The 23923-nt window shown below is 39.9% G+C and overlaps 1 protein-coding gene across 5 annotated transcripts in view; it reads left to right on the top strand.

The window, feature by feature from the left end:
• The window catches only part of ralgapa2 (Ral GTPase activating protein catalytic subunit alpha 2), a 515740-nt gene that overhangs the window by 241355 nt on the left and 250462 nt on the right, over positions 1-23923 (top strand). For all 5 annotated transcript variants that reach the window (XM_078556382.1, XM_078556383.1, XM_078556384.1 and 2 more), the window contains exons 26-31: positions 1219-1347; positions 11611-11669; positions 13241-13349; positions 17782-17892; positions 18035-18103; positions 18202-18339. In XM_078556382.1, coding sequence (XP_078412508.1) covers positions 1219-1347; positions 11611-11669; positions 13241-13349; positions 17782-17892; positions 18035-18103; positions 18202-18339 — 615 coding nt within the window. The remainder of the gene's footprint in view (positions 1-1218; positions 1348-11610; positions 11670-13240; positions 13350-17781; positions 17893-18034; positions 18104-18201; positions 18340-23923) is intronic.

Here is a 23923-nt window from a genome sequence, read left to right as displayed (position 1 = left end):
TCTATATAGGATAATTAAAGTCACCCACCCATTATAACTATGATATGCTTTTTGCACCTCTTTGTAATTTCCTTGCGAATTTATATCTTTATATCTTTCCCACTAGTTAGTGGCCTATAGAATACAACCAGTAGTGTAATGGCACCCCTATTTTTCCTTAGCTCTAACCAAATATATTCTGCCCTTGATCCCTCTAGAACATTCTCTCTCTTTCTGTCTCCAGCATTGTAATACTGTCCTTTATCAATACCATCACCCCTCCTTTCTTTTCTCCCCTTTCTTTCCTGAATACCTTGTATCCAACAAGATTTAGTACCCAGTCCTCTGCTTTTTTTGAGCCAGGTCTCTGTTAGAGCACAACATCATATTCCCACTTCACTATATGTGTGCGCGTGCAGTTTACTCTGTGCATTCACATGATGCACAGTGAACCTAATTTAGACCTGATTGTGTTTCCTCTTGCACTGACCCTACTTAATGCTTGCTATCTCATTCTTTGCTATAAGTTACTATAAGTCTTTTGCAATTATTTGTGCACCTTGTTTTCCCTTTCTAATGTTATCTCTTGATTCCCATCCCCTGCCAAGTTAATTTAAACCCTCCCCAACAACAGTAACAAACCTGCAAGGGTATTGAACCTGCCTCCGTTCAGGTGCAATCCCTGCAGCCTGTGGGGGTCCTATCTCCTGCAGAACTTGCCCCAATGTCATAAGAATCTAAAGCCCTTCCTCCTGCGCCATCTGTCCAGCCACACATTCGCCTGCTGTATCTTCCCATTTGTATGCTATCTGACCTGTGGCACCAGCCGTAATCTGGAGATTACTACCTTTTGAGATCTTGCTTGTTAGCTTCTTTCCTAGCTCCCAAAACTCTGCCGACAGGACCTCATCCCTCTTTCTACCTATGTTGTTGGCACCAGTTTCCCCTCTGTGGCTGTAGAAATGCCTGTTTGCTCCCCTAATTATAGGTTCCCTACTACTATTGCTTTCCCAACCTTCCTCTTCCTCCCCCCCCGCCACTCCCCTGTACAGCTAAGCCACTAAGCCAGCCACCATGATGTGGACTTGCTCTGGCTGCACTCCCCAGTGGAACCATCTTTGTCACCAGTGTTCAGACTGAAATACTGATTGGGGAATGAGATGTGCACAGGGATCTATGTTCTGTTCCACCAAAGTATTCTGCTGTTTGTTTAAAAATGTCTTCTTGTACATTGTATAGGCCCCACGTTATGAAGCACAAATTCTCCTTGGATCTCTGGTCTGTTTTCCTAATCTGTACCAACAGATGTCACTGCTACAGCCTGTAACTGGTGCTACTGACATCATAACAGGGAATGAAGATATCAAGGTAATGCAGGTTAACTGACTGGAACAGAGAGAAAATTGCTGAGCCAAAAATTTTGACTACAATCTTAATTAGTGTTACAGACAAATTAATTTATGTTACTGTGACTAAATAGGCTACAAGCCGAAGAGTACATGCATATCTCGCATGATTCTCGCAATTTTTAGAATTCCATTTTATTAACTTTTTTTTTACAGTATTGGAAATAATTTACTTCAATGGAGGAACAGCCTCCCCATTTTAGTTGACAAACTTCAAAATATTTATACGTCAAATATTTCATTGGTATATCTGCAGCATTTGATAAGGCTGACCACACAATCCTCCTCCAATGCCTCTCCTCCATCGGTTGTAGCCAGAGAATCTTCTGTAATGGCTCTGTATCTGCTCTTGTTCTGTTACCTCCAGAATCCCCCAAGAATCTATTTTTGGCACCCTCCTGTTTCTTATCTACATGCTGCCCTCCAGAAACACTCATCCAACATATTTGCTGACGACACCTAGCTCTACCACACTACGTCCACTGACTTTGATTTGTCTCATTGCTTGTCCAACATTCAGTAGATGAGCAGAAATTTCTGCTAGTTAAATATTGGGAAGACATTCTTTGGTCATAAACTCCATTCTTAGGCACTGATTCCTGCTACTGATTCCATCCTCCACCTCTGTCCCAGACTGAACCAGGCTGTTTGCAATCTCACTGTCTGATTGGATCCTGAGCTGAGCTTTTGGCCCCTATCCTCTCTGTTATTAGCATTTGTTTCTTGCCCATATCTGTCCCTGCCTAAGCTCATATGCTGCTGAAACCCTCATTCATGTTACCTCCAGACTTGAATATTCTATTATTCTCCTGTCTGGCCTCTCACCTTTCACCCTCCGTATGATTGAGCTGACCCAAGCCCACCTGCCTGTACCTTAACTTGCACTAAGCACTGTTCACCCACCACCCACTCTGTTCACTGACCCACAATGGCTCTTAGTCCAGCAGTGCTCCAATTTAAATTCTCATCCAGTGATTGAATCTTTCAATGGCTTTTACTATAACCCATCTGAGCCCTAAAACCTTCTTCCAGTTCTAGCTTCTTGCACAACTTCAGTTTTCGTCACTGCTCCTTTAGCAACTGTACATTCAGCTGCCAAGCCTCTAAGCTCTGAATTCCCTTTTGGAGCTGCTTAAAACCTATCTCTTTGACCAAACTTTTGCCCACCTGTCCAAAGATTTCCTTATGTGGCTTGGTGCCAAATTTTGTTTGTTGATGCTCCTGTGAAGCGTCGTGTGATGCTTTACTACATTAAAGGTGCTATATAAATGTATATGTTGAAGTAGGAATTGTGTTCTAACTAGGGGACAAATAATAGAGCAGGAGATCAGCAGATTGGTGTTAGAAGTTGAAGGGCTACCACAGTATGGATGTTGGAACAGGCTCGAAAAAGGCAGATAAGTGAGAATAAGAGACCAGAAGAGCAGGGCTGTGCAAGGAACAAAATCTCCATATATAGAAATATCAAAGTTTTGTTGGACCCTGTGGGAGTTCCATAATATCGAAACTCCACTCTAGATTTAACATCAAGATTTGTAAAATTCGGTGACCCTCTTCCAATGTTCCCTCGAATGCCCTTGTGTTGTGCATGGCCTGTTTGCTGCGCTGCACTGTCCCTTTTAAGATTGCTGCGCAATCACGCGTGGATATATATTAAAGGGACTGCTGCTTGTCTGTCCTCTGCACAGCACATTTCCAATTGTTGTGCAGCGCAACTTAGAGGGAATGATGCCCCCTTGCTCTTCCCTCTTTTGAAACAACATTACTCAGTAACTGGGTAGCAGGATTGAACTCCTTTGCACAAATGGGATGTTAGAAGTTTAGGATTTGCATTGAGCTTTCCCTCTGGTACATTCAGTCTTACAAAGTATTTTGTGTTCATTGGTGTGCCTGTACTTCCAAGTATCAATCTATACAGTAACAAATCTTGAGCATAATGGTAGGACTGCCCTCTGACCTGAACTGGATATTAGGTGTGCCTCAAGTGCAATTGCACTTCTCCAATTTTTTTGCATGAGGGCTTTAAAACACTTGATAAGATATTAATTGTTAAGCTGTTTTATTACGTAGTAGCAAGTGAATATATGGAGTAACATTAAAAGCAATTCTACTAGCTCAGCTTCAGCTCATTTCTCTCCTTGAAGACTAGGTAAAATTAGTAAGCCACATGCTGTGTTCATTTTGTGGGCTGACTTTCTTTGGCATTTCCTTTCTTTCAAACTAACAATTTGAAAAGTTACATTGCTGGGCAGGTTCATATTTTCATTACCCCTTTTTGGCTCTCTAGCTAGCGGGAAGCCTGAGTTTCTGATTCACTCTCTCTAGTGTTTTGCTGTAGGATTATAAGTAAAATGCTGCCCCCTTTCCTCCTCCTTTGAGACATGAGTTTAAAGAGGACATCTGATTGGGGATGGGGGTGACCACTGGTACAAAAGGTGGTCAGGGAAGATCACAGTTGGGGCGATCTGGGAGTGGCTGGGGATCCGATGGAAGAGAGATGGGGGCTTTGTTGGAGAGTTCAAAATCCTGGGCAGGATGGGTTTGGGGGGGTAGTGTGGAAGTAGAGTGGGTTGGAATGATCATAGGGGAGTTTACAGGTAAGCCAGAGCCTGGAGGAACACTGAAACAAAAGCAAAATATTGTGGATGCTGGAGATCTAAAATAAAAACAAAGTGCTGGAAAAACTCAGCAGGTCCAGCAGCATCTGTGGGGAGAGAAGCAGAATTAACGTTTCAAGTTGAGTTCTGAAGAAGAGTCATGTTGGACTCGAAATGTTAACTCTCTTCTCTCTCCACAGATGCTACCAGGCTTGCTATGTTCTTCGAGCACTTTGTTTTTAATTCCTGCAGGAACACACTTACTCCTGGCCCATAAGCAATGCTGAAAGGCCACTTACCTCATGGATCCAGCTCTTTCTGCTTTTTAGTTGCCGTGTTTCCTGAGGCTTGGGAAACCTGACCACCTGACCCACAATGCTTAAAAATTAAACCTTGTTCAAGTTAAGGTTTGTTGCTTCTTTTAAAGGTCTTGATATCTGACCTGCCTCCTGAGAGCACATTGGTCATCTGCCCATCATCCTCCTTCCATTAAAAGCAGAAGTGGGTGGGTTCAAAGCTGATTTGGTTCCTGTTTCACACTTAGCATTCTAACCTCCCATCTGAACTGAACCACAAATGGATCCACCTGACTAATAACTTTGAAAACATACAACCCTGAAAATGAACAGTTTGAGAACTGAAATACAACAGAGACCTACGAGAGAAGAGAAAGAGTAACAAACAGAGAGATATAGAGAGAGAGAGAAGTTAATAAAGGCCAAAGAAAAGAAAAAGAGAAAAGCACTGACAAAAATAAAGGTAAAAACAAATGTTTGCTTGGACTCACCCTGACACATGGCAATGGGAAATTCACTCATGCATTCATTAAAGTTATTGACCTGAATTTTGCAGTCAGTGACAAAGGAACGGGACTCATTGCTCACTACACTGACAACTGACCACAGAGTTTTCGCAGGCTTTTGAGCGGAGACTTGATGTCATTGAGCGTATTGTTTGGGAGTGGGGGTGAGCGGGCCTTCTATAGGGGATCTGTGATATGAGTAAGCAGGACAAAAAATGACGAGGCTTTCAACTAATATGATTGAATAATCCTCACTAAGAGACACACAGCAGAACTTTAACTAAGGGGGCCCAGTTGCTAACACAGTGCAGCGGTGGGAAGGGTGTTAAAGCTCCAAAACGTGGCATCCCACTTTTGGTGATCCACCCACTTTTGAGTTTAATTTACATGGGTTCGCAGGCGAGCTGGAAACCCCCGCGGTTAAGTAAGTAAAAAGCCCTAATTAACTCAGCACTTAACCCAAATATCTGCCTTTAACAGCCAGTGCACTAGTTTCCCAAGCTGTGTGGGTCACCGGGACCAACCAGACAAGAGCACAGCAGGAGAATGCTTGTTCAATATAAGTGACAAGCTAGAAGTTCTTCAAACAGTGAACTGAGCCGCTGCAGACTTGCCTCGGTGTGAGGCTTGTGCTCGCAGCAGTTTGACTGAGTGTGCTCTCCTCTGCTTGATAGCTGATTTCAGTCAGTTCCCCTGTCTTAGACTTCAGTCACCTCGACCTGCACTTCCCTGCTGTCAACCTTCACTGTTTCATGGAAGTAGCCTATGCAGCTTTACCTTGAACCTCTCACGAGGGACCAGAAGAGCAATGCCAGCAGCAGCACCAGCCCCAAGCCTCTCCTCAGGACAGAGCGATTGTATACTGTTACAATGATGAGGTTTATAAGATTAATATGTTTTGGTATTTGCCTTTAATTTGGGGTAAAATGAAGGGGGTCATTTGACTTGTTTTGGAGTCTGTCTGACAGCAAGCCTGGGTGGTTTGATTGTTAGAGATTAAAGGGAGCCCAGATTGTTTTACTGGGAAGAAGGTGCAAGGTGTTTACACTTGGATAAATGGCAGCAGCTTGTGCACTAATGGTGGATAGACTGAGAGTCTTCAAAATCCCCGAAAAGGGTTGAGAATTTTGGATTGTAAAGTTGTGCTTTAAACCGTCCATTTACTTCCAAAATAAAAGTTTATCAGCTTCTCTACCCGGATGCAAGGCCCATGTAATTCACATTGCCATGGTGACGGGCTTCGAGATGGGAAAGGTACAGAGGAAGCCATTGTGATATCGGGCTACAGGCTTTCCTAAAATATTACTGAATATCACAGAGAGGTTAGTCTTCCAGGGTCTAGGGGAGAGAGAGCAGGTAGAGGCTGAAAATTTCCATGGTTCACAGCTCCAGAATGCAATTAGAAGCTGGCGCTTAGATTGAAAAGAGAAAAATCATGAGTTAAAACAAAGCTGGGAGATTTGTCGAGTTAGTGCTAGGAGGATGTCCAGTAATACACTCACTGTGAAGGAGTTAGAGGTTACCAGATTAAGAAAGGAAAAGAAGTAAATCCTTGGGAGCTAAGAATCCTTTTGGACTGATTCTTGGAGAATTATATGTCTACTTAAAGGACAGTGTAATATATACTTGTGATATATGTTTTTTCGGTTGGACTAAAGTTAAGGTTGGGGGGTGGTATTCCTTTCTGTGGTTTAAATTATGAGTTGCCCTACAGAGAACAGAGATAGTGCTTTTAGTCTTTTGTTCCAATAAGCATCTTAAAATGTGAAATCTTCTTGTGTCATTCTTTCAGCTGTTAACTGCAAGTTTAGCTTTCAAGGTTTTCAGGCAGAGGATCTGTTCTATCAAAATGTGAGCCTCAGTGCCTCAAGAGACTTGGGCTTTTACAGCAAGTTGTTTCTGATATTTGCAACCTCCTGGAACAGCAAAATCTTCCCAATCGACCAGCCCAGTGGCTGTGAATGTGCTTAGCACTGGAGGCCTCTCCCAGCCTGATTCTTAGTTTCTCCCTGGAGTCCTGTGCTGTCCCCTCCTGTAAGGAGGGAAAACAGAGTTTTGAATGTGAGAAATGCATTACATGGACAGGAGAGAAGAACAACCTGTGTGGAGGGTGACAGCGAGGTATAGGTGTGAAATGACTCAAAGATGAGTTATGTGCCAAGTGTTGGCTGTTCAGTTGGGGATGTGAGGAGGTGTCTGGAGAGAGAGAGATATGAATGGAGTTAAAAGTATGTTGGTCTGACTGTTGCGCAGGAAAATACTGGAAAATCAGATTGGAGCATGGCACCTCAAGTTGTTATGCCAGTGACTTTGGCTGCTCACTTTCTTGGCCACTTCCATCCACCCCTGTTGTGTTTGAGAGGCTTGTCTCTCCCTGCTGTCCATTCCCTCAGATCCAACAACAGAACATCCAGGTAAGAGTCAGAGCTGTGGGGTGCACCCTTTCCAGGCCTCTTTTTTTATCCTTGTGGCTGCTGAAACCTCAAATCATTGTATAGTTCAGCCACCCTGACCCATACTGAGGTCCCTTTAACTAGAAATCCTTCCTGAAAGATTCTGCCCGACCTCTTTCACCTGGAAATTCAGAAGCGGGATACTAATGCCGAGGAAAGTCTTCTCTTTTTAACTGAGCCATGGTAAAGCCTGCTTCAAACTGATTCCTGACTCCTACTAACCTCCCTATTATGTGTAGGTCTGTTTAGAGAAAATTCTATCCATAGAGTTTAAACCAGGAAGCATCAACCAGGAGTTATAAATTAGATTCAAATCATGTACAGAAAGCAAATTAAAGATTGGAAAATACAGGTGTGATTCAGAAAGAGAGATCGAAAATGTGAAAAAAAAAATTTTTAAATCTCTAATGTTAGTTAAATTCTGAGACTCTACACTTGTAAAATTAAATTTCCTGGGCCAGAGAGCTTGTTTGGCAGTAATTATGACTAATCATGCTGTTATAAAATCACATGTGCCTGAATACACAAGTCCAATGTTTTTATGCCATGTTTCGTGGGTAACTGGTGATTACTGTTAGCCTCGCCATCATTGTCAATCTAAAATCTGGCCCTTTGAATTTATAAGGCCTGAAATAGTTTTGTTTTAATTTTTAAGTATTGCCTTTGCCATTTTGGTTTCCAGTTTCACTTTGTGAATCTTAAAATCTGTCTTTTTATACCTTATTTGTTTCAATTCTTAATTTCCCTAATGCACTTAGAAAATTATAGATATGGTTTAGTTCTTTCAGATTGAGAATATTTGCTATTCTCAGAATAAATTAAATGTTTGTGTGTTATCTGTGATGTAGGTTCGATGAATGTTACAGCAAAGAAGGAAGCCTAGTGTGCCTGGGCTGACTCTTTCATAAAGCTTTCCACTTTACCCCTATTCCCCTGCTATTTCCCCATATCCTTTGAAATGTATGTTTTCAGGGATCTACTTCCCTTTGAAAGATATCATGGATTCTAACACACTCCTGGGGAGTCACCACCTAAAATGTGTGTCCCAGGAATTTAGTATGCAAGTTGTGTCTGAAGCTTAAAAGCATTGAGTTTGAGATAAAATGGTTGGAGATGTTTCACATATATATGATCATCCCACACAAGTAGCATTCCCCAGGAATTCCCTTCATTATAAAAATACCATACATACTGCTGGCCCTCCCCCATACCAAATAAAGCTATCTTCCCTTGAAGAAAAATTAAATAATTTTAGGTCACCTGCACCTTGAGGCTGAACTTCCACTAAAACTAAACTTTATACCTTATTTGCCTTTATCACTCCTCAAGACTCCTCTCTTAGCATAGCTAACTTTGGAAGTAAAATACCCTCAAGTCTGTGTCAGATACTGGATGAAATGGCATTATGTGGAAAGTTAATTTAACCCAACCCTCCAAGTCTTTCACTAGCCTTGGTCCCTGTCTCAGACTAACTGCTCCTGTTAGATACCTCCTACCTCCACTTCCTCCCAGCCAAGGTCCTTCCCTCTCACTGCCACCTTCCTCTCATCAAGGTGTGACCTCGCCTTGGACTGCTTCTCCTTCCGATTGTTTGTTTTTAGCTTGGATGTATCTAGTGCTTTGCTTGCATGCTTTAGGCTGGTTTGTGAGGAAAGTTGACCCAATTTGGCAATCAGTACAAATTGAAGAAGGATTAGTTGTGAGTAAGGACCGCTTCAATTATCTCTCTGCAGCGATGAGCTTTTTTTCCACTGTCATCTATGATTGCCTATAATAACATTTTCCATTTACCCATTGGTAGAGATAGAATGAGATCGTATTAAGATTTTTCCATTACAATGTGTTGATTTTATCACATTTGTTAGAAATTTATTTTCAATTTCAAAAATAAATTATTTTGTCTTTTGTGTTTTAGAAGTGAATTGCATACTGTATTAAGTTTGTAAACAGCAATTTAGTTTGATTCAATAATCTCAACTTTGCAGGGAAAAAATAAAGGCAAACACATGAATGGACAATATTTGGTAACTATTAGAAGTGAATATTTGCTCATTTCTGCCTTTTAAAAAATAGTTTGCATAAGCTAGATGGCTCAGCATTGTTTGTTCATTTATGGGATGTGGCAGGGCCAGCATCTATTGCCTTTGAGAAAGTGGTGATGCGGCACCTTCTTGAACTGCTGCAGTTCATGTGGTGAAGGTGCCTCCACAGTGTTATTGGAGTTCCAGGACTTTGCCCCTGTGACGATGAAGAAATGGCAATACAGTTTTAGGTCAGGGTGGTGTGTGACTTGGAAGAGAGGTGATGGTATTTCGAAACTCTGTGGCCCTTGCCCTCCTAGGTGGTAGAGGTCACAGATGTGGGAGATGCCTTAGAAGAAGTCTTGGCAAGCTGCTTTGGTGCATCTTGTCAACATCACATTCATCAACAACTTTTATTTATATAGCTCCTTTAATGTAGTAAAATGTTCCATGGTCTTTCACAGGAGAGTTATCAAACAATATTTGACATTGATTTATTTTATTAGAAACATTTCTATCTAGATGTGACAGCTTTAATGCCTGGAACCTAAAAGTGACAAATGAAGCAGTTTTTTTAGCACTGTCACTAGCTAGTGCCTGCTTTTGTGAATAGGCTAACCATTTCAGATGAGGTAGACCTGGCAGGAGGCAAATGACATGGATTATTTGACCCAGGGTTAGGATTTAGACCCATTCCAGATGTGAGAAATGCAGCTCTTCAAAAAGAAGAAATTGAATATATCTTAATAGTGTGCATTTAGGATGCCCAAAAATTTGGCTAGCTTCATAGGTATAAAGCTGATTTCAACACAACTATTAAAGGGGCAAGAATGTCACCAAGGAGCAGCATATTGGTGATAAAGCTGAGTGGGTTAAGGAGAGATCCTTGGGCGATTTTGAGGTGAAGGTTTCAGGGTGGGAAAGACGCTGCTAGAGATGCTCTCGATTACAGTCAGACAGGTAAGAGAGGAAACAATAGATAAGTCCCAATAAATGTGACAGTGGAGGAGAGATGTTGGAAGAGTATTTAGTCAACTATGTCAAAGATTTCCAGAAAGGGGGAAAGTTTTTGGCTTTTACCTTGACTGGAGTTGACATTCTGGTTAATGAAAGAGCGAATCTTAAATGCAAAGATTATCAATGAAGCTTAAATAAGAGCTGTTCTACAAATGTTGAATGTTTACAACTGGAAGGAGATTTTTCGTGTTAAGCTTCGGTGAAATCCTATTGATCAAAGCTATTTTTCAGGTTGCTCTCCTACCTCCGGTATATTTCTAAAATGTATTAAAGCATTTATCTGCACAGGCTCCAACTCTGCTTTACCAGACTGGATATTATTGCAAGGGAGCGATATAGCTTGATGTTATTGATTGGTATTGCTTAAGGTAGATTCTGGAATGAACTGCCAGTTGCAGTAACTCGTAGGTACATAATTCTGCAATGTACATCTTGGGATACTGTCGAACCTTGAACATGGGAAAGCAGATCGAACTCTCATTTGTATACTATGGTTCTAGTCTGCTGAAGCTATTGTGTATTTATTTTGTGTAATTTTTTATGAGCATTTTATATCGATGTGCTCAGGTGGTAAGGCTGTAGAAAGTGTTTAAATACTGACATTTTAATTTGAAAAACTATTTAACCATCAACGTTCATCTGTCCTGGACATTACGTAGAAGAGGAAAACTGCCATGGTTTCATAATTTTCCAAATTCTCTCAATGTTTTTATTTTGGTTTAAAATGTTACATTGATCCTCAGAGTATTCCTATTAACTTCACGCTACAAAGGTTTATGAGAAAATGAGGGAAATAACTGTTGGAAATGGAATTTATAATGTAGAAATATGATTTTCATCATAGGATTTTAATCAAGTTAGTGGTCATTAATGCACTTTACAGTTTTAAGTGATTTGATCTGTCAAATAATTGCCTCCAGTCGTGTGCTTTCAGGAAGGCATCTGTTCTTGTGGACATTTGGCTGCTTAATGTCAATTGCTTCCTTCAAAGCACTTTTCTTTAAATTGACATTTTTGAGTCCAATACTCTTATGTATCTACCTTTTGGCAGGAATACCAACTGCCAATATCTACAAAAGGATAAGATCCTCAATATGCTAAATTTCTGTTTCTGAAACATTTGTTCTAATTTTAAAGATTTTTTTTACTTTATTCCCCATTTTTGGCTTTTGTAAATTTTTACAAAGAGGCTTTATGTGTTCTTTGATATTGTAAAATGTACTGACTAATCTTCAAATTGAGTTTTAATTACAATATTGTTGTACCTGTATATCATTATACTGAAAATAAGCTGAGTGTTATACTAAGATATTGCCATCTTCTGAACTATTTTAGGATTATTTGATAAACATTCTGATGAAAAATGCAAGGAACGAGACCTGTGAGACTGCACGGCAAGTACAATTATTTATTTTAATTTAGAATTTTTAAAAATATATTATTTTGAAGTAAAAAGTATCATGGAGTATTTGTTTCACCGAGGCCTCAGGTGATTTCTTGTTAAAGTTTATTACCTTACAGACTTATAATGACTCATCTAGATCAGAAATCTACAGGACTTATTGTAAAGATATCTTTATTACTCTCAGAATTTGCAAAATAACACTGACTGGTTGTTCCAATTGCAGTCTTTTGTATTGGTAAATTAAGATGTGCATTAGCATGGTTTATCTAATAGGAAGTACTATGAAGTCACAGAGTTGGTTATTATGATATTGCTTTAACTACATGTACAAATTTTCATAGAAAACACCTTAATACATTCACATAATGCAGAATCACAGAATGGTTATAGCACAGAAGGGAGGCCATTTGGCTCATTGTGTTTGTGCTGGCTCTCTGAAGGAGCAATTCACCTAGAGCCACTCTCATGCCTTCTCCCTGTAGCCTGCACACTCTTCCTTTTCAGATAATCCAATTCCCTCTTCAATGCCTTGATTGAACCTGCATCCACCACAGTCTCAGGTAGTGCATTCCAGATCCTAACCACTCGAGGGGAAAAGGTTTTCCCTCATGTCGCCATTGTTTCTTTTGCCAGTTACCTTAAACCTGTATCCTCTGGCTCTCAATCCTTCCACAATGGAAACAGCTTCTCCCTTTCCACTCTGTCCAGCCTCCTCATGATTTAGAAAACCTCTATCACAGTTCCTCTCAACCTTCTCTTTTCCAAGTAAAACAGTCCTAACTTCTCCAATCAGTTTGTGTAACTGAAGTTCTTCATCCCTGGAATCATTCTCGTGAATCTTTTCTGCACCTTTTCTAATGTATTTACATTCTTCTCAAAGTGTAGTGCCTAGAACTAGATGCAATGCTCAAATTGAAGCAGAAACAGGTTAATGCACTTATCTTGTATGTTGCTGAACAAAAACCTACCACTGTTTAAGAATGAAGGAAGTAAAACACTCACAATGATAAAAGAACGCTCACATTCTGCTTTTCGTCTCACTATTTCACCAACAAACTCACAATAAGATTAAATGCACATATTTACACTATGCAGATATGAGAATTGAGATCACATGTCCAAGAACAGCCTATCGTATTTCTTATCAATAAATAAAAAAGTTAAATGAACCACACTTGTATTCTCTATTAGCCACATGGGACTTGTGCCTAACATATTGAACAGCATTGGGTTAGCATTGCTTTCATTTGGAACAGTGTCGAAGCATTCATTAGGATCAAATTGGTGGGGGGGTAGGCTCGATTGCCTCATTCCATTGAGTTGCTAATTTTAGTAGTGATGGTATGGAGAAGGCTCTGATTAAAGGTCTGGAACTTCACTATGTAAGAGGAAAAATTGTCACAAGATGTCTCTACCTAGCTGCTGAGTCTGCCCGGTCATGGTTTTGGCTGCATGAGGTGAGTGGGCTAAGAAGACCAGAAGTAGAGGGGGAAAAGTCAATATATCTCAAAAGAAAACATTCACTCTAATCTGATCAAAACTTTATCACTTTTTATTTAGATGTATAGCGATGTGTAGCCTTGGAATCTGGATTAGTGAAGAGCTGGTGCAGTGTACAAACCATGCACAAGTCCAGGACGCACTGAATGTGTTAGGTGTGACGCTTAAGGTAATTACAAATTCTGTCTGGTGTGACTTACCCATTTAAAAGTTTGTTTACAGGAATGAGCAGATGGAACCAAATCAAACTAAATTTCTCTTTTCTGTTGCCAATGTATGATGTTTTGTAAACTAGGTTAAAATACGATTTTACCATAGAAAAACAAGTCAACGCGGGGGAAATAATGTTATTTTTTATTAATATTATGAATCAATATCTGTGATATCTGTTCCCAGTTATTTTTCTGTTCCTGTGAAACAAATGTCATTATATTTTATAGCAGTGTAAGCATATTTGATCATTTTTTTCGATACATTAGGAAATTGTTTCAAAAATAAAAAGAAATAAATACTTTAGGTACCCAACTGAACCTATCTCTGATGGAATTCAGGTAAAAGGGATCAGAAATTTGGGCAACTAACCCTGATTCTTGCTGCAAAACACTTGTGCTTATTTTTTATTCTCACTTATTTTGAGCAAAAGTCTAATTGAGCAAATAGAAAACTAAGCATGTTCCTTTTCCCGCTGTTCAGCAGACAACAGAAGGATAACATTCAGGCTTGGGCTGATAAGTGTCAAGTGACATTTGTGATCAAGAAGGTGGCTCACCACCCCCTTAAGGGCAATTAGGGATGGGAAATAAATGCTGGCGACACCCACATCCCATTAACAAATAAAAAAAACAAAATGCAAAATAAGATGAGCAATCAAAAACCAAACACTGAAGAACAGTTGAATAAACCTAAAGGATGGTGTTATGATCCCCAGCTAAGATTACCCCTGAACAAGTCTGATCCCAGGGTGGAACCCAGCCTGATGGATCCTAACTCTTATTTGTTTGTTTAAGCATGAGGAGAATAGCTACCAAACAGTCACAGGAGTTAGCTGATGAACTTTTTACGAAAGAATAAAGCATTTATTTAACAAGAAAAGATGAACTATATTACAATACCCCTTCACCCACAACTATACCTTTACGGATATATAGAGATTTGTAAAGATAACACAAGTCACAAAAGCTATCTTACACTTTAATGTACACAGTAAGTACCCAGTCCGTGTAAACCTATGGTACCCTGTGGTCAGACAACATCACACTCTGACCTCAAGTGACAGATGCTACCTCAAACAGATTCTATGGATCTCTCCTCAACTCCCCCCAGGCGCTTATCGCACCGTGAGCTAATCAATCTCTCTGAATTCCGCCCTTCACATGAGGGTTTACAATCTCCAGTTTCCAAGACCTCACCTTGGAATTTTCTCCCAAACCGATGCGTTCTCTCAGACACCTTCCACAAGGGTTCACCTCCAGGGTTTTGAAATCTCCTTTTGATGTTCTTCCTTGGGTAACCACAAGCTGTCTTCCAAGCGCACACTCTCACCACCTCGGCCTTGACACTATGCCACTGCTTCACATGCCCATGGCCAAGAATTATAGACCTTCAGTTGCCTCTTTGAACCTCTTGCCTCTTGCAAGCTGTTCTCACTTTAAAGTTGAAGCTTGGAGCCTTTCTCTCTGCCTTTCACTCTTAACTTCACTTAACAGGACCTTTTCTTAGGTTGTGTCCTTCCTTTGACTATAAGGTCTCCTTTGGACTTTCCCTTCTTCCATTGTCCTGGATTTTTGGGGTTTTTCTTTGCTTGAGACCTTTTTCTCTTTTGGGAAATCTGCAGTTCCCTCTCCCAGTGTTCCCTCTCTCGGGCCCTGGCTTCAGTTGAACTTAAAACTGCTGTTTCTTTAGTTCTGTGTGTATGTCTGTGGGAGGAACTAGCTTATCTGGCCCCCTGTTGCTCGGCAATAGCACTGTTTTTCTACTCTTGTGTGTTTACCTTTACCTTATAGCAGTTGTAAACTCCTCATTAGAAATGCAAGCAGCCTTTTAAAGTGAAACTAAAACTCCATTTGACCTGTCTTAAGTCTGCCTACATCCATCTTCGTAACATAGCCCATGTCTACCCCTAACACAACTACTTCAGATGTGCATATTGATAAATGTTGACACTCATGAAAGAGTGCTTGATTTTTATAAACTGTAGGCATTTTTTCTACTTAGCTGGGACAACGCTTTAAGCTTAAAGCTGAATCTGCATTTCTACAATACATTTCGAACTTTCTTATCATTACAAATGTGAATCATTTTCATATACATAAAGTTTTATGTTCTTTTTGAGTAAAGAAAAACTGATAATGAGCCAAATTTGGTTCCAGATGATTAAGAATAGAAAGGTAAAGAGTTGATTTTAATATATTTTTGGTTTATATGTGTTTGTGTGCTTGAATATGGTAAATGCAATTGGAAACAGTTTCGGGTTCTCATGCTACAATGTGTACCTCATGTCACATTTTAGCAACAGTGACATATCAAAAATAGAAACAAAAACAAAAATACCTGGAAAAACTCAGCAGGTCTGGCAGCATCTGTGGAGAGGAACACAGTTAATGTTTCGAGTCCGAATGACCCTTCAACAGAACTAAGTAAAAATAGAAGAGAAGTGAAATATAAACTGGTTTGGGGGGGTGGGGGGGAGAGAGAGACAGAGAGAGAGACAAGATGAGCTGGATAGAGGGCCAGTGATAGGTGGAGATAACCAAAAGATGTCACAGACAAAAGGACAAAGAGGTGTTGAAGGTGGTGATATTATCTAAAGGAATGTGCTAATTAAGGGTAGAAAGCAGGACGAGCAAGGTACAGATAGCCCTAGTGGGGGTGGGATGGGGGGAAGGGATCGAAATAGGCTAAAAGGTAGAGATAAAACAATGGATGGAAATACATTTAAAAATAATGGAAGTAGGTGGGAAAAGAAAAATCTATATAAATTATTGGAAATAACAAAAAGGAGGGGGAAAATCGGAAAAGGGGTGGGGATGGAGGAGAGAGTTCATGATCTAAAATTGTTGAACTCAATATTCAGTCCGGAAGGCTGTAAAGTGCCTAGTCGGAAGATGAGGTGCTGTTCCTCCAGTTTACATTTGAGATTAATCTCCACCTATCACTGGCCCTCTATCCAGCTCTTCTTGTACCCCCCCGCCCCCCCTTAAATCAGTTTATATTTCACCTCTCTTCTATTTTTCCTTAGTTCTGTTGAAGGGTCATTCGGACTCGAAACGTTAACTGTGCTCCTCTCCGCAGATGCTGCCAGACCTGCTGAGTTTTTCCAGGTATTTTTGTTTTTGTTTTGGATTTCCAGCATCCGCAGTTTTTTGCTTTTATCAGAAATAGAAGTTTTTTTTAGCTTGTAATAAAATGTAATGAATGTTTTTTTAAAAATTGCTGTAAGAATGTAAGAAATCGGAGCAGGTGTAGAGCATGCAATCCCTCGAGCCTGCTCAACCATTCATTAGGATCAGGCTGATAATCTACCTCGAGCCCAATCTCCTGTTCAGCCCATATATCCATAACTAAGATCAATTAGTAGATATTCCTTGAGGCTCCTGAAATGTTATACAAGATTAACATTCTTAGTCTTTATGTTCTTCAACCCTTCTAGAGTGTGGTACATCAAGAAATGAAGTAACTGATTATATAACTTTTTATGCACTTGAAAAATATGAAAGCTGAGTTTATTAAACAAAATTTGCTTTTATGTGTTTTTAATTCTTTGTGTTGCCTTTCAGAAAGGGAATGTTGGCTTTATAACCATTAAGCTTCACTATGTTTGTTATCATTATATAATGGTAATGCTGAATTTCATTGTTATGAAGGTGCAACTTCTAATTAGCCTCCTTGAGCTAGTGGCTATTTGGACAGAAAACAGCCATTTGCAAGTCAGCAGATCTCAAATTATTATAGCTGAAAATTGGATCCTCTTCATAGATGGGGTCATTACTTAACCTACTGACGTGCAGAGGAAGATTTCTTTCATTGTGAAGTGTGCACTCTTTGCTTTCCACTCGGATGTTCTGAGAAGCTGACAGTATGTAGGAATCAATACTTGAAGACAGGCACAGAAGCATACCAGCCCTTGATGCTTGAGTATTACCTATATATATAATGGCCATATCTGGTGACCTGAGCATCAGTAATGACAAATGTTAAATAGGGATTATTTGTAAAGCCATTTAATTTCTGAGATTATTCATCTGGTTGATTTGTAAAACCATTAACTTTCTAAGATTATTCATCTCATTGATGTATGTTTGCTCTTTCTCGAGCAAGCTTATATGAAGTTACAGATCTGATAAGTTTTCCAATGCGCTTTGAGTTAGCCTGCATATAAAGTGTTCTTTTAATATGCTTTTATTATTCTACTGTGCAATTAGCCTTATATTTTTAGTGTCCTTTAATTACTGATGAACTTCTTAAGCAAACTCAACCTCATTTAACTCTAAACTATTTTTTTTCCTAGTGGACATCTCAAGGTTAGATTGTGGTGATCATAGACTATTTGTATAAAATATAGTTCTGATATATATTTTCACTTGCTTGTGGTTTGTCTCCAGTTTTCAAACAAAGTGGTTGCTGAAGTGGCTTGTGACATGCTAAAGCTGTTGGTTACTCATATGGAAAGGCTTAAGAAGTATGAATCCCAGCTCCCAAAGAAAATAGCTGAGGTAAATCACTTCCTTTCATGGTTGTTTGAGGGTTTAGAAAGCATGACATCTTTCTGTGTCAAATAAATTGATGGAAATATGAATTAAACATGTATATATTGTGTGTGCTTTAATAAAACTAAACATTACTTTTTAAATTCAGATCCTTGTTGCCACTATTGCATTTCTCCTCCCAAGTGCAGAACATTCATCTGTGGATGCAGATAAACGGGTGAGCATGAGATTGTGCATTTCTACTTCTCAGTTGCATGGCAATGCTTTAGAGTGAAACTAACGCATAGCACCGCATTATATTTTCTTCCTTTTTAGTTAATAGTATCTCTATTGCTCTGCCTTTTGGATTGGTGCATGGCAATGTCTGTGGAAGCCCTATTGGAACCTATTAGTGCAACTTTGATGGAAGACCAAATGGCACGCAAAGCACCTTTACTAGACTATATCTACAGGGTATGTATATATTTATTGTCTAATTGAAATAACTAGCAAAAGTGAGAGATTATTGAACAATGGCAAAATCACATTATATATGTTGCTAATGAAATCTTGAAATAATAAATCACCCCAACAAATTACAGTCATGACTTGATCACATGCACCTTCTTTATTTAAGATATAATACTGATGCTTTGCAAAATGGAAAAAAGTGAAAATGTAATTAAAGCTGATCTGTCTGAATAGGAGCAATTTTGGACCTTCTTACAGAACTTGTCTTAAATCTATTGGATTTGATAATATCTACCGTGCCCAGCCAGATGTTAAAAATTCTCAAGTTGTTCAATGGATCACTTTGACATTTCATAAACTTAAGCATGGCCCTTTTTTAGCATGTTGAAATAGTGATGTACCATACATTGAAGATTTATTGTTGGGGTGCAGAGCTCAGCACATGCAATCGAGCATTCCAGGTGAGGAGAAAAATTTGCATGTTGCCAGTTGCAACATTATTCTGTATTTACTAATTGCAGACCAACAGCACAGCCCCCTCCTCCAAGTCATGAATATGGATAGTACATAATTCAGGCCCTAGGACTGATCCATGTGGCACTCCGCTAGTTATGTCCTTCCAACCTGAAAGAGACCCATTAATCCTGACACTCTTCTGTGCGTTAACCAATCCTCAATCTATGCTAACACATTACTCCCAATACTGTGACCTCTTATCTGTGCAATAACCTTTATGTGGCACCTTATCGAACGCCTTCTGGAAATCCAACTACATTACATCCACTGGTTCCCCTTGATCAACTCTGCTTGTTATAGCCTCAAAGAACTCTAGCAAATTTGTCAAACGTGATTTCCCTTTCACAAAACCATGTTGATTCTGTTTGATTGCGTTAATCTTTTCTGAATGTCCTACTATTTGTTCCCTAACAATGGACTCTAGCATTTTCCCAACGACAGATGTTAGACTAACTGGCCTATAGTTTCTTGCTTTTTGTCTCCCTCCCTTCTTGAACAAGGGCCTCACATTAGTGGTTTTCCAATCCGCTGGGACCCTCCCGGAATCCCGTGAGTCCTGGAATATTTCAACCAATGCCTCCACTATCTCTGCAGCCACTTCCTTTAAAACCGTTGGATGCAGGCCATCAGGTCCTGGTGACTTGTCTGCCTTTAGTCCCATTAGTTTGTCAAATACTTTGTCCTTCATGATAGAGACTGTTAGAAGATCTTTCCTCCCATTAGCTCCTTGCTTATCTGATATCTTTGGGATGTTTATAGTGCCTTCAGCCGTGAAGACCGATGCAAAATATTGGTTTAACTTATCTGCCGTTTCCCTGTTCCCCGTTATCAATTCTCCAGTCGCATCCTCCAAGGGCCCCACACTCACTTTAGCCACTCTCTTTTTATATACCCGTAGAAGCTCTTGCTGTTTGTTTTTATATTTCTTGCCAATTTACTTTCATAATCAATTTTCTCCCTCTTTATTAGCTTTTTAACCATCTGCTGCTGGTTCCTAAAAAAAAAAATTCCCAATCCTCTGGCCTACCACTAGTTTTTGCTGCTTTGTGTGCCTTAGTTTTTGATTGGATAGTGTCCTTGACTGCCTTTGTTAACCACGGGTGGTTCATCCTCCTCATCAAGTCCTTCTTTTTGACCAGGATAAATTTTTGCTGAGCATAATGAAATATCTGCTTAAGTGTCTACCACTGCTCATCCACTGACCTTCCCCTTAGTCTATTTTCCCAGCCCGCTTTAGACAACTCTTTCTTCATACCTCTGTAATTGCCCTTATTTTAGTTGAGGACAATGGTTTGAGACCCAAGGTCCTCGCCCTCAAACTGAATTTGAAATTCTACCATGTTGTGATCACTACCTCCTAGATGATCCTTAACTACGATATGTCTTATTAATCCCACCTCATTACACATTACTACATGTAAAATAGCTTGTTCCCAGGTAGGTTCTGCAACGTCTTGCTTGAAGAAACAATCCCTGATGCACTCTACAAATTTATCTTCCATGTCACCCCTGCCAACTTGATTTTTCCAGTCAATGTGCAGATTAAAATCATTCATGACAATTGTAGCAACCTTCTTACACTCCTCCATTATTTCCCAATTTATACTTTGTTCTACAGTGAGGCAACTCTTTAAGGGCCTATAGACAACTCCCACCTGTGACTTCCTCCCCTTGCCATTCCTTATTTTCACCCAAACTGATTTCACATCTCGATCTGTTGCACCTATAACATATTCACCACCGCACTGATACTTCCCTTTATTAACATAGCTACCCCGCCTCCTTTTCCTTTTTGCCTCTTGTTCCAGAACATTGAATACCCTTGAATATTGAGTTCCATAAAAGTTGCAATCATCCCTATTTAAGAGTTAGTCTAATGACTGTTAAACTAGCTGTGTAACAAAACTATTTTAAAAATTTACCATGTTCAAGAACTTAATGCCAATTGTAATTTTTCTGCCTATTAGATTTAAGGTTAGAATGTAGCCCAGCCAGGGAAGATTAGCCTTGAAACTGAAGTGAGCATAGACAACCTTGTTAGCAATGGAGGGGTACAGAGAAACTCCCCTTGATTTGGAACTTCACATAATTAATAATGCTACTCAGAGTGCACAGAGATAAGAAATGTAGGAAGTAGAAGTTTTGCACAACATTAGGATGTCTTGCATTTAACATGCAGCATTTGTGCTGCTTTGGATGCCTTGCAGTGGGTGTGTGACATTTTCAGTGTAAGCAATATTTGCATCTTTGTTTTCAAAACTGCTTAATTGTGCTCCTTTTACTACCATTTTCATTTCTAACATGAAATGTGCACAGATATCCATACACAATGTAAACTAATTGGATACTTTAAACCCTTGTGTGTGACTTTTTTGTAAGTAAGAAAATAGCCTTAGTAAAAGGTTGCTATTTGATTTGCTGAAAGTTGGCTTTGCCTTGTGAACCCATATGTGTGTTCAATCATGTAACACAAAACTCCTGCTTTCAAATAGGGCCTGTTTTTATACATTTGTAGGTTTCAAAAGTGCATATATTAACAAGATGAGAATGTTGGCCTGTGGAACAGCACATTAAAAGGATATCTCAATATTAGTATATTATTATTGGTGGAGGCTCAAAAATTGCTTGCTGTCATGCAAACTAAGACTGCTACCATTATGGCTGCAGACTAATGTATAAATGGGTTACAGGGTGTCACATCAGTACAGCAATCTTTTCCAACAAATTGGAATTGCTAATATTGCTGAGGTATGCTAGGATGAGTTCTTCATGGATAGCCTGGGCAGAAAGGGACAATATAGGTTGCCATCTCCCTCCTTCACCCCTCCTCTCCCTGCTTTTCCTGCTCTTCATGATCCTGCTCCTCAGCTATTCACTGTATAACTAGTGACCAGGGCTGTTGTCTCATGATGGTGCAGTTGTACAGCGTGCAGTAGATCACCATGAATCATTGCACCCACCCTTGCTGAGTGCTGCAGGGCTCCTCCAGAGCTGTCCAGGCAATGGAACCAATGTTTCAACACGCCAATGATATACTCTATCACTTTTCATATGGGAGCATGATTTCCATTGGATGAGTGCTGTGTATGTGTGCAGATGTTTTGCACTGGAGTCATCAGCCATGTTGTCAGCAGATAGTCATTGTCACTCAGTAGCTGTCCTTCAGTTTGCCATGGTGGCTCAAAGGCAGCTGGCACAGAAAACTTTTGAATGCAGGTGTCATGAATGCAGGACACTGATCTGCATAGCACACTGCCTGTAGTCGCACATCAGCTGGATGATGAGGGAGTCGAATCCCTTTCAGTCCTGGTATACGGCAGAGTTAGCACACGACACTTGCAAAGTGACTTTCGTGTAGTCATTGCACTCTGCACCATGGTAGAGCCTGCAATTCTGGCTAAGCGATGAGCTTGCTCTGCTTGCTTGTCTCTGGCAAGAGAGAATGAAATGTAGTTAACACTCTGTCCCTTACGCAACAAAGTGCAAATACCTCCAGCTCAAGCCTGGATGGAGCCACGTGCATACAAGTTCATGGCCATGGTCACCTTCAAAGCACTGGTAATGTGGTCCTTGCCATGCTGTGAGGTTGCATATAGTTCCTCACTGGGGTTGAAGAAGAATTGCTCCCCAAATACCCTGAGTGGATATGGCCTCCTCCAGCCCCACCTCCCCCTCCCCCTCCCCACCCCTTGCCTTTCAGCAGCTTGTTGTGCTCTGCATGTCCTCTGTTCATTCTTCAAGTTATGTTGCAGTACAACGTTAGTTCCTACTAGTGCACCCATTTCTGGGCATAGCTGATTTGTGCAGAAGCTTTGAATTCAGCATAAACTTCTTCAGCATCTGCCAAGTCACTTGTACATTTTTGCAATTTGAAACAACAATAGAAAGCACCAAACGCTTGTAGGCTTGAAGCAACTGCCAAATTAAGCAACTAGCAATTGACCTAAAGCAGCTGTTGAACATGTGTTCAGTCATTCGACAGTGAGAAGACGGTAGCTGTAGTGTTGAGCTCAAAAATGGTACAGCTGGCGTCAAATTAGAGCTCCACACTGCTATCATGACCTGCCTAGTCTGCTAACTTCAGTGGACATTCAACGTGTGCACACTGTTGCCAATATGTCATCCGGTGCAATTTGCCTCTCACCCGCAAAACTCTTCTGTGCCTCTGTATTAGGTTTTCCTTCACTTATTTTTAGTTTGCCGCTTCTTTCTTCCAATCCAGCATTGGAAAAATATTTAAACACTAACTTGAACTTTTCAAATCAAGAACTTTTGCCCCTTGATGTGGGCACTTACTATTGAGATTGTCTCAACAGTTCATTAAAGGCCGGAGTATGCAGTGAGCACCATCAGTTTATTTAAATTATTGGAATTTCGAGTCTTGAATGAGATCAGTTCACCAACTTAGTGTATGAAATACATACATTGCAGTCCCATTAGCACAACAAGACTGTATAACCAGCTCTGTAACACACATTTTCTCCACTTGGTGTGGAAACGTCCTTATGCCCAAACAATGATCAATTTAAATAAAGCACAAACAACATGGAAAACCATAATAAATGTGTGGCGGCATTGAACAAGCATCCTTCAAAAGTACTAAAAAAAAATGGTACTTAAAGGAACATTTTTAATTCCTGTCAGTATTGATAGAATCACAAGCATGGAAATATCACCACCAAAACTCAAGACAGTTAAAATACCTCTTAGTTTAAAAAAAAATGAAGCAGATTAATATGCTCCTGCTGGCAATACTATTTTTAATATGTCGGGCTGCAACTATTCATTGCCACTTAGCTTCTCATAACTCACTAGTTGATTTGGAGAGAGATATGTTAAACGTCTTCTGTATTTTCTTCAAATTTGTCTTTAAGTACCCTTTCAAGGGATAAGGTTGTGTTGACGCTTGAAGTAATGCAGAATTTACAGTTCCATTTATAAAGCTTAAAAAATGATGATCCACTGATGCGTGCTTCTCCCTGGGAGAACCCAGAACCCATAGTTGGTGGTGATATTTGATATGAACCTACAAGATGACACAGTCACAAAAAGCACTTTAATGGTGTAAACA

Source organism: Cetorhinus maximus, chromosome 14, assembly GCF_964194155.1.
Source record: "Cetorhinus maximus chromosome 14, sCetMax3.hap1.1, whole genome shotgun sequence".
Taxonomy (NCBI): Eukaryota; Metazoa; Chordata; class Chondrichthyes; order Lamniformes; family Cetorhinidae; genus Cetorhinus; species Cetorhinus maximus.
The sequence above is the reverse complement of the archived record's forward strand: the minus strand, read 5'-3'. Positions and strand labels throughout refer to the sequence as shown.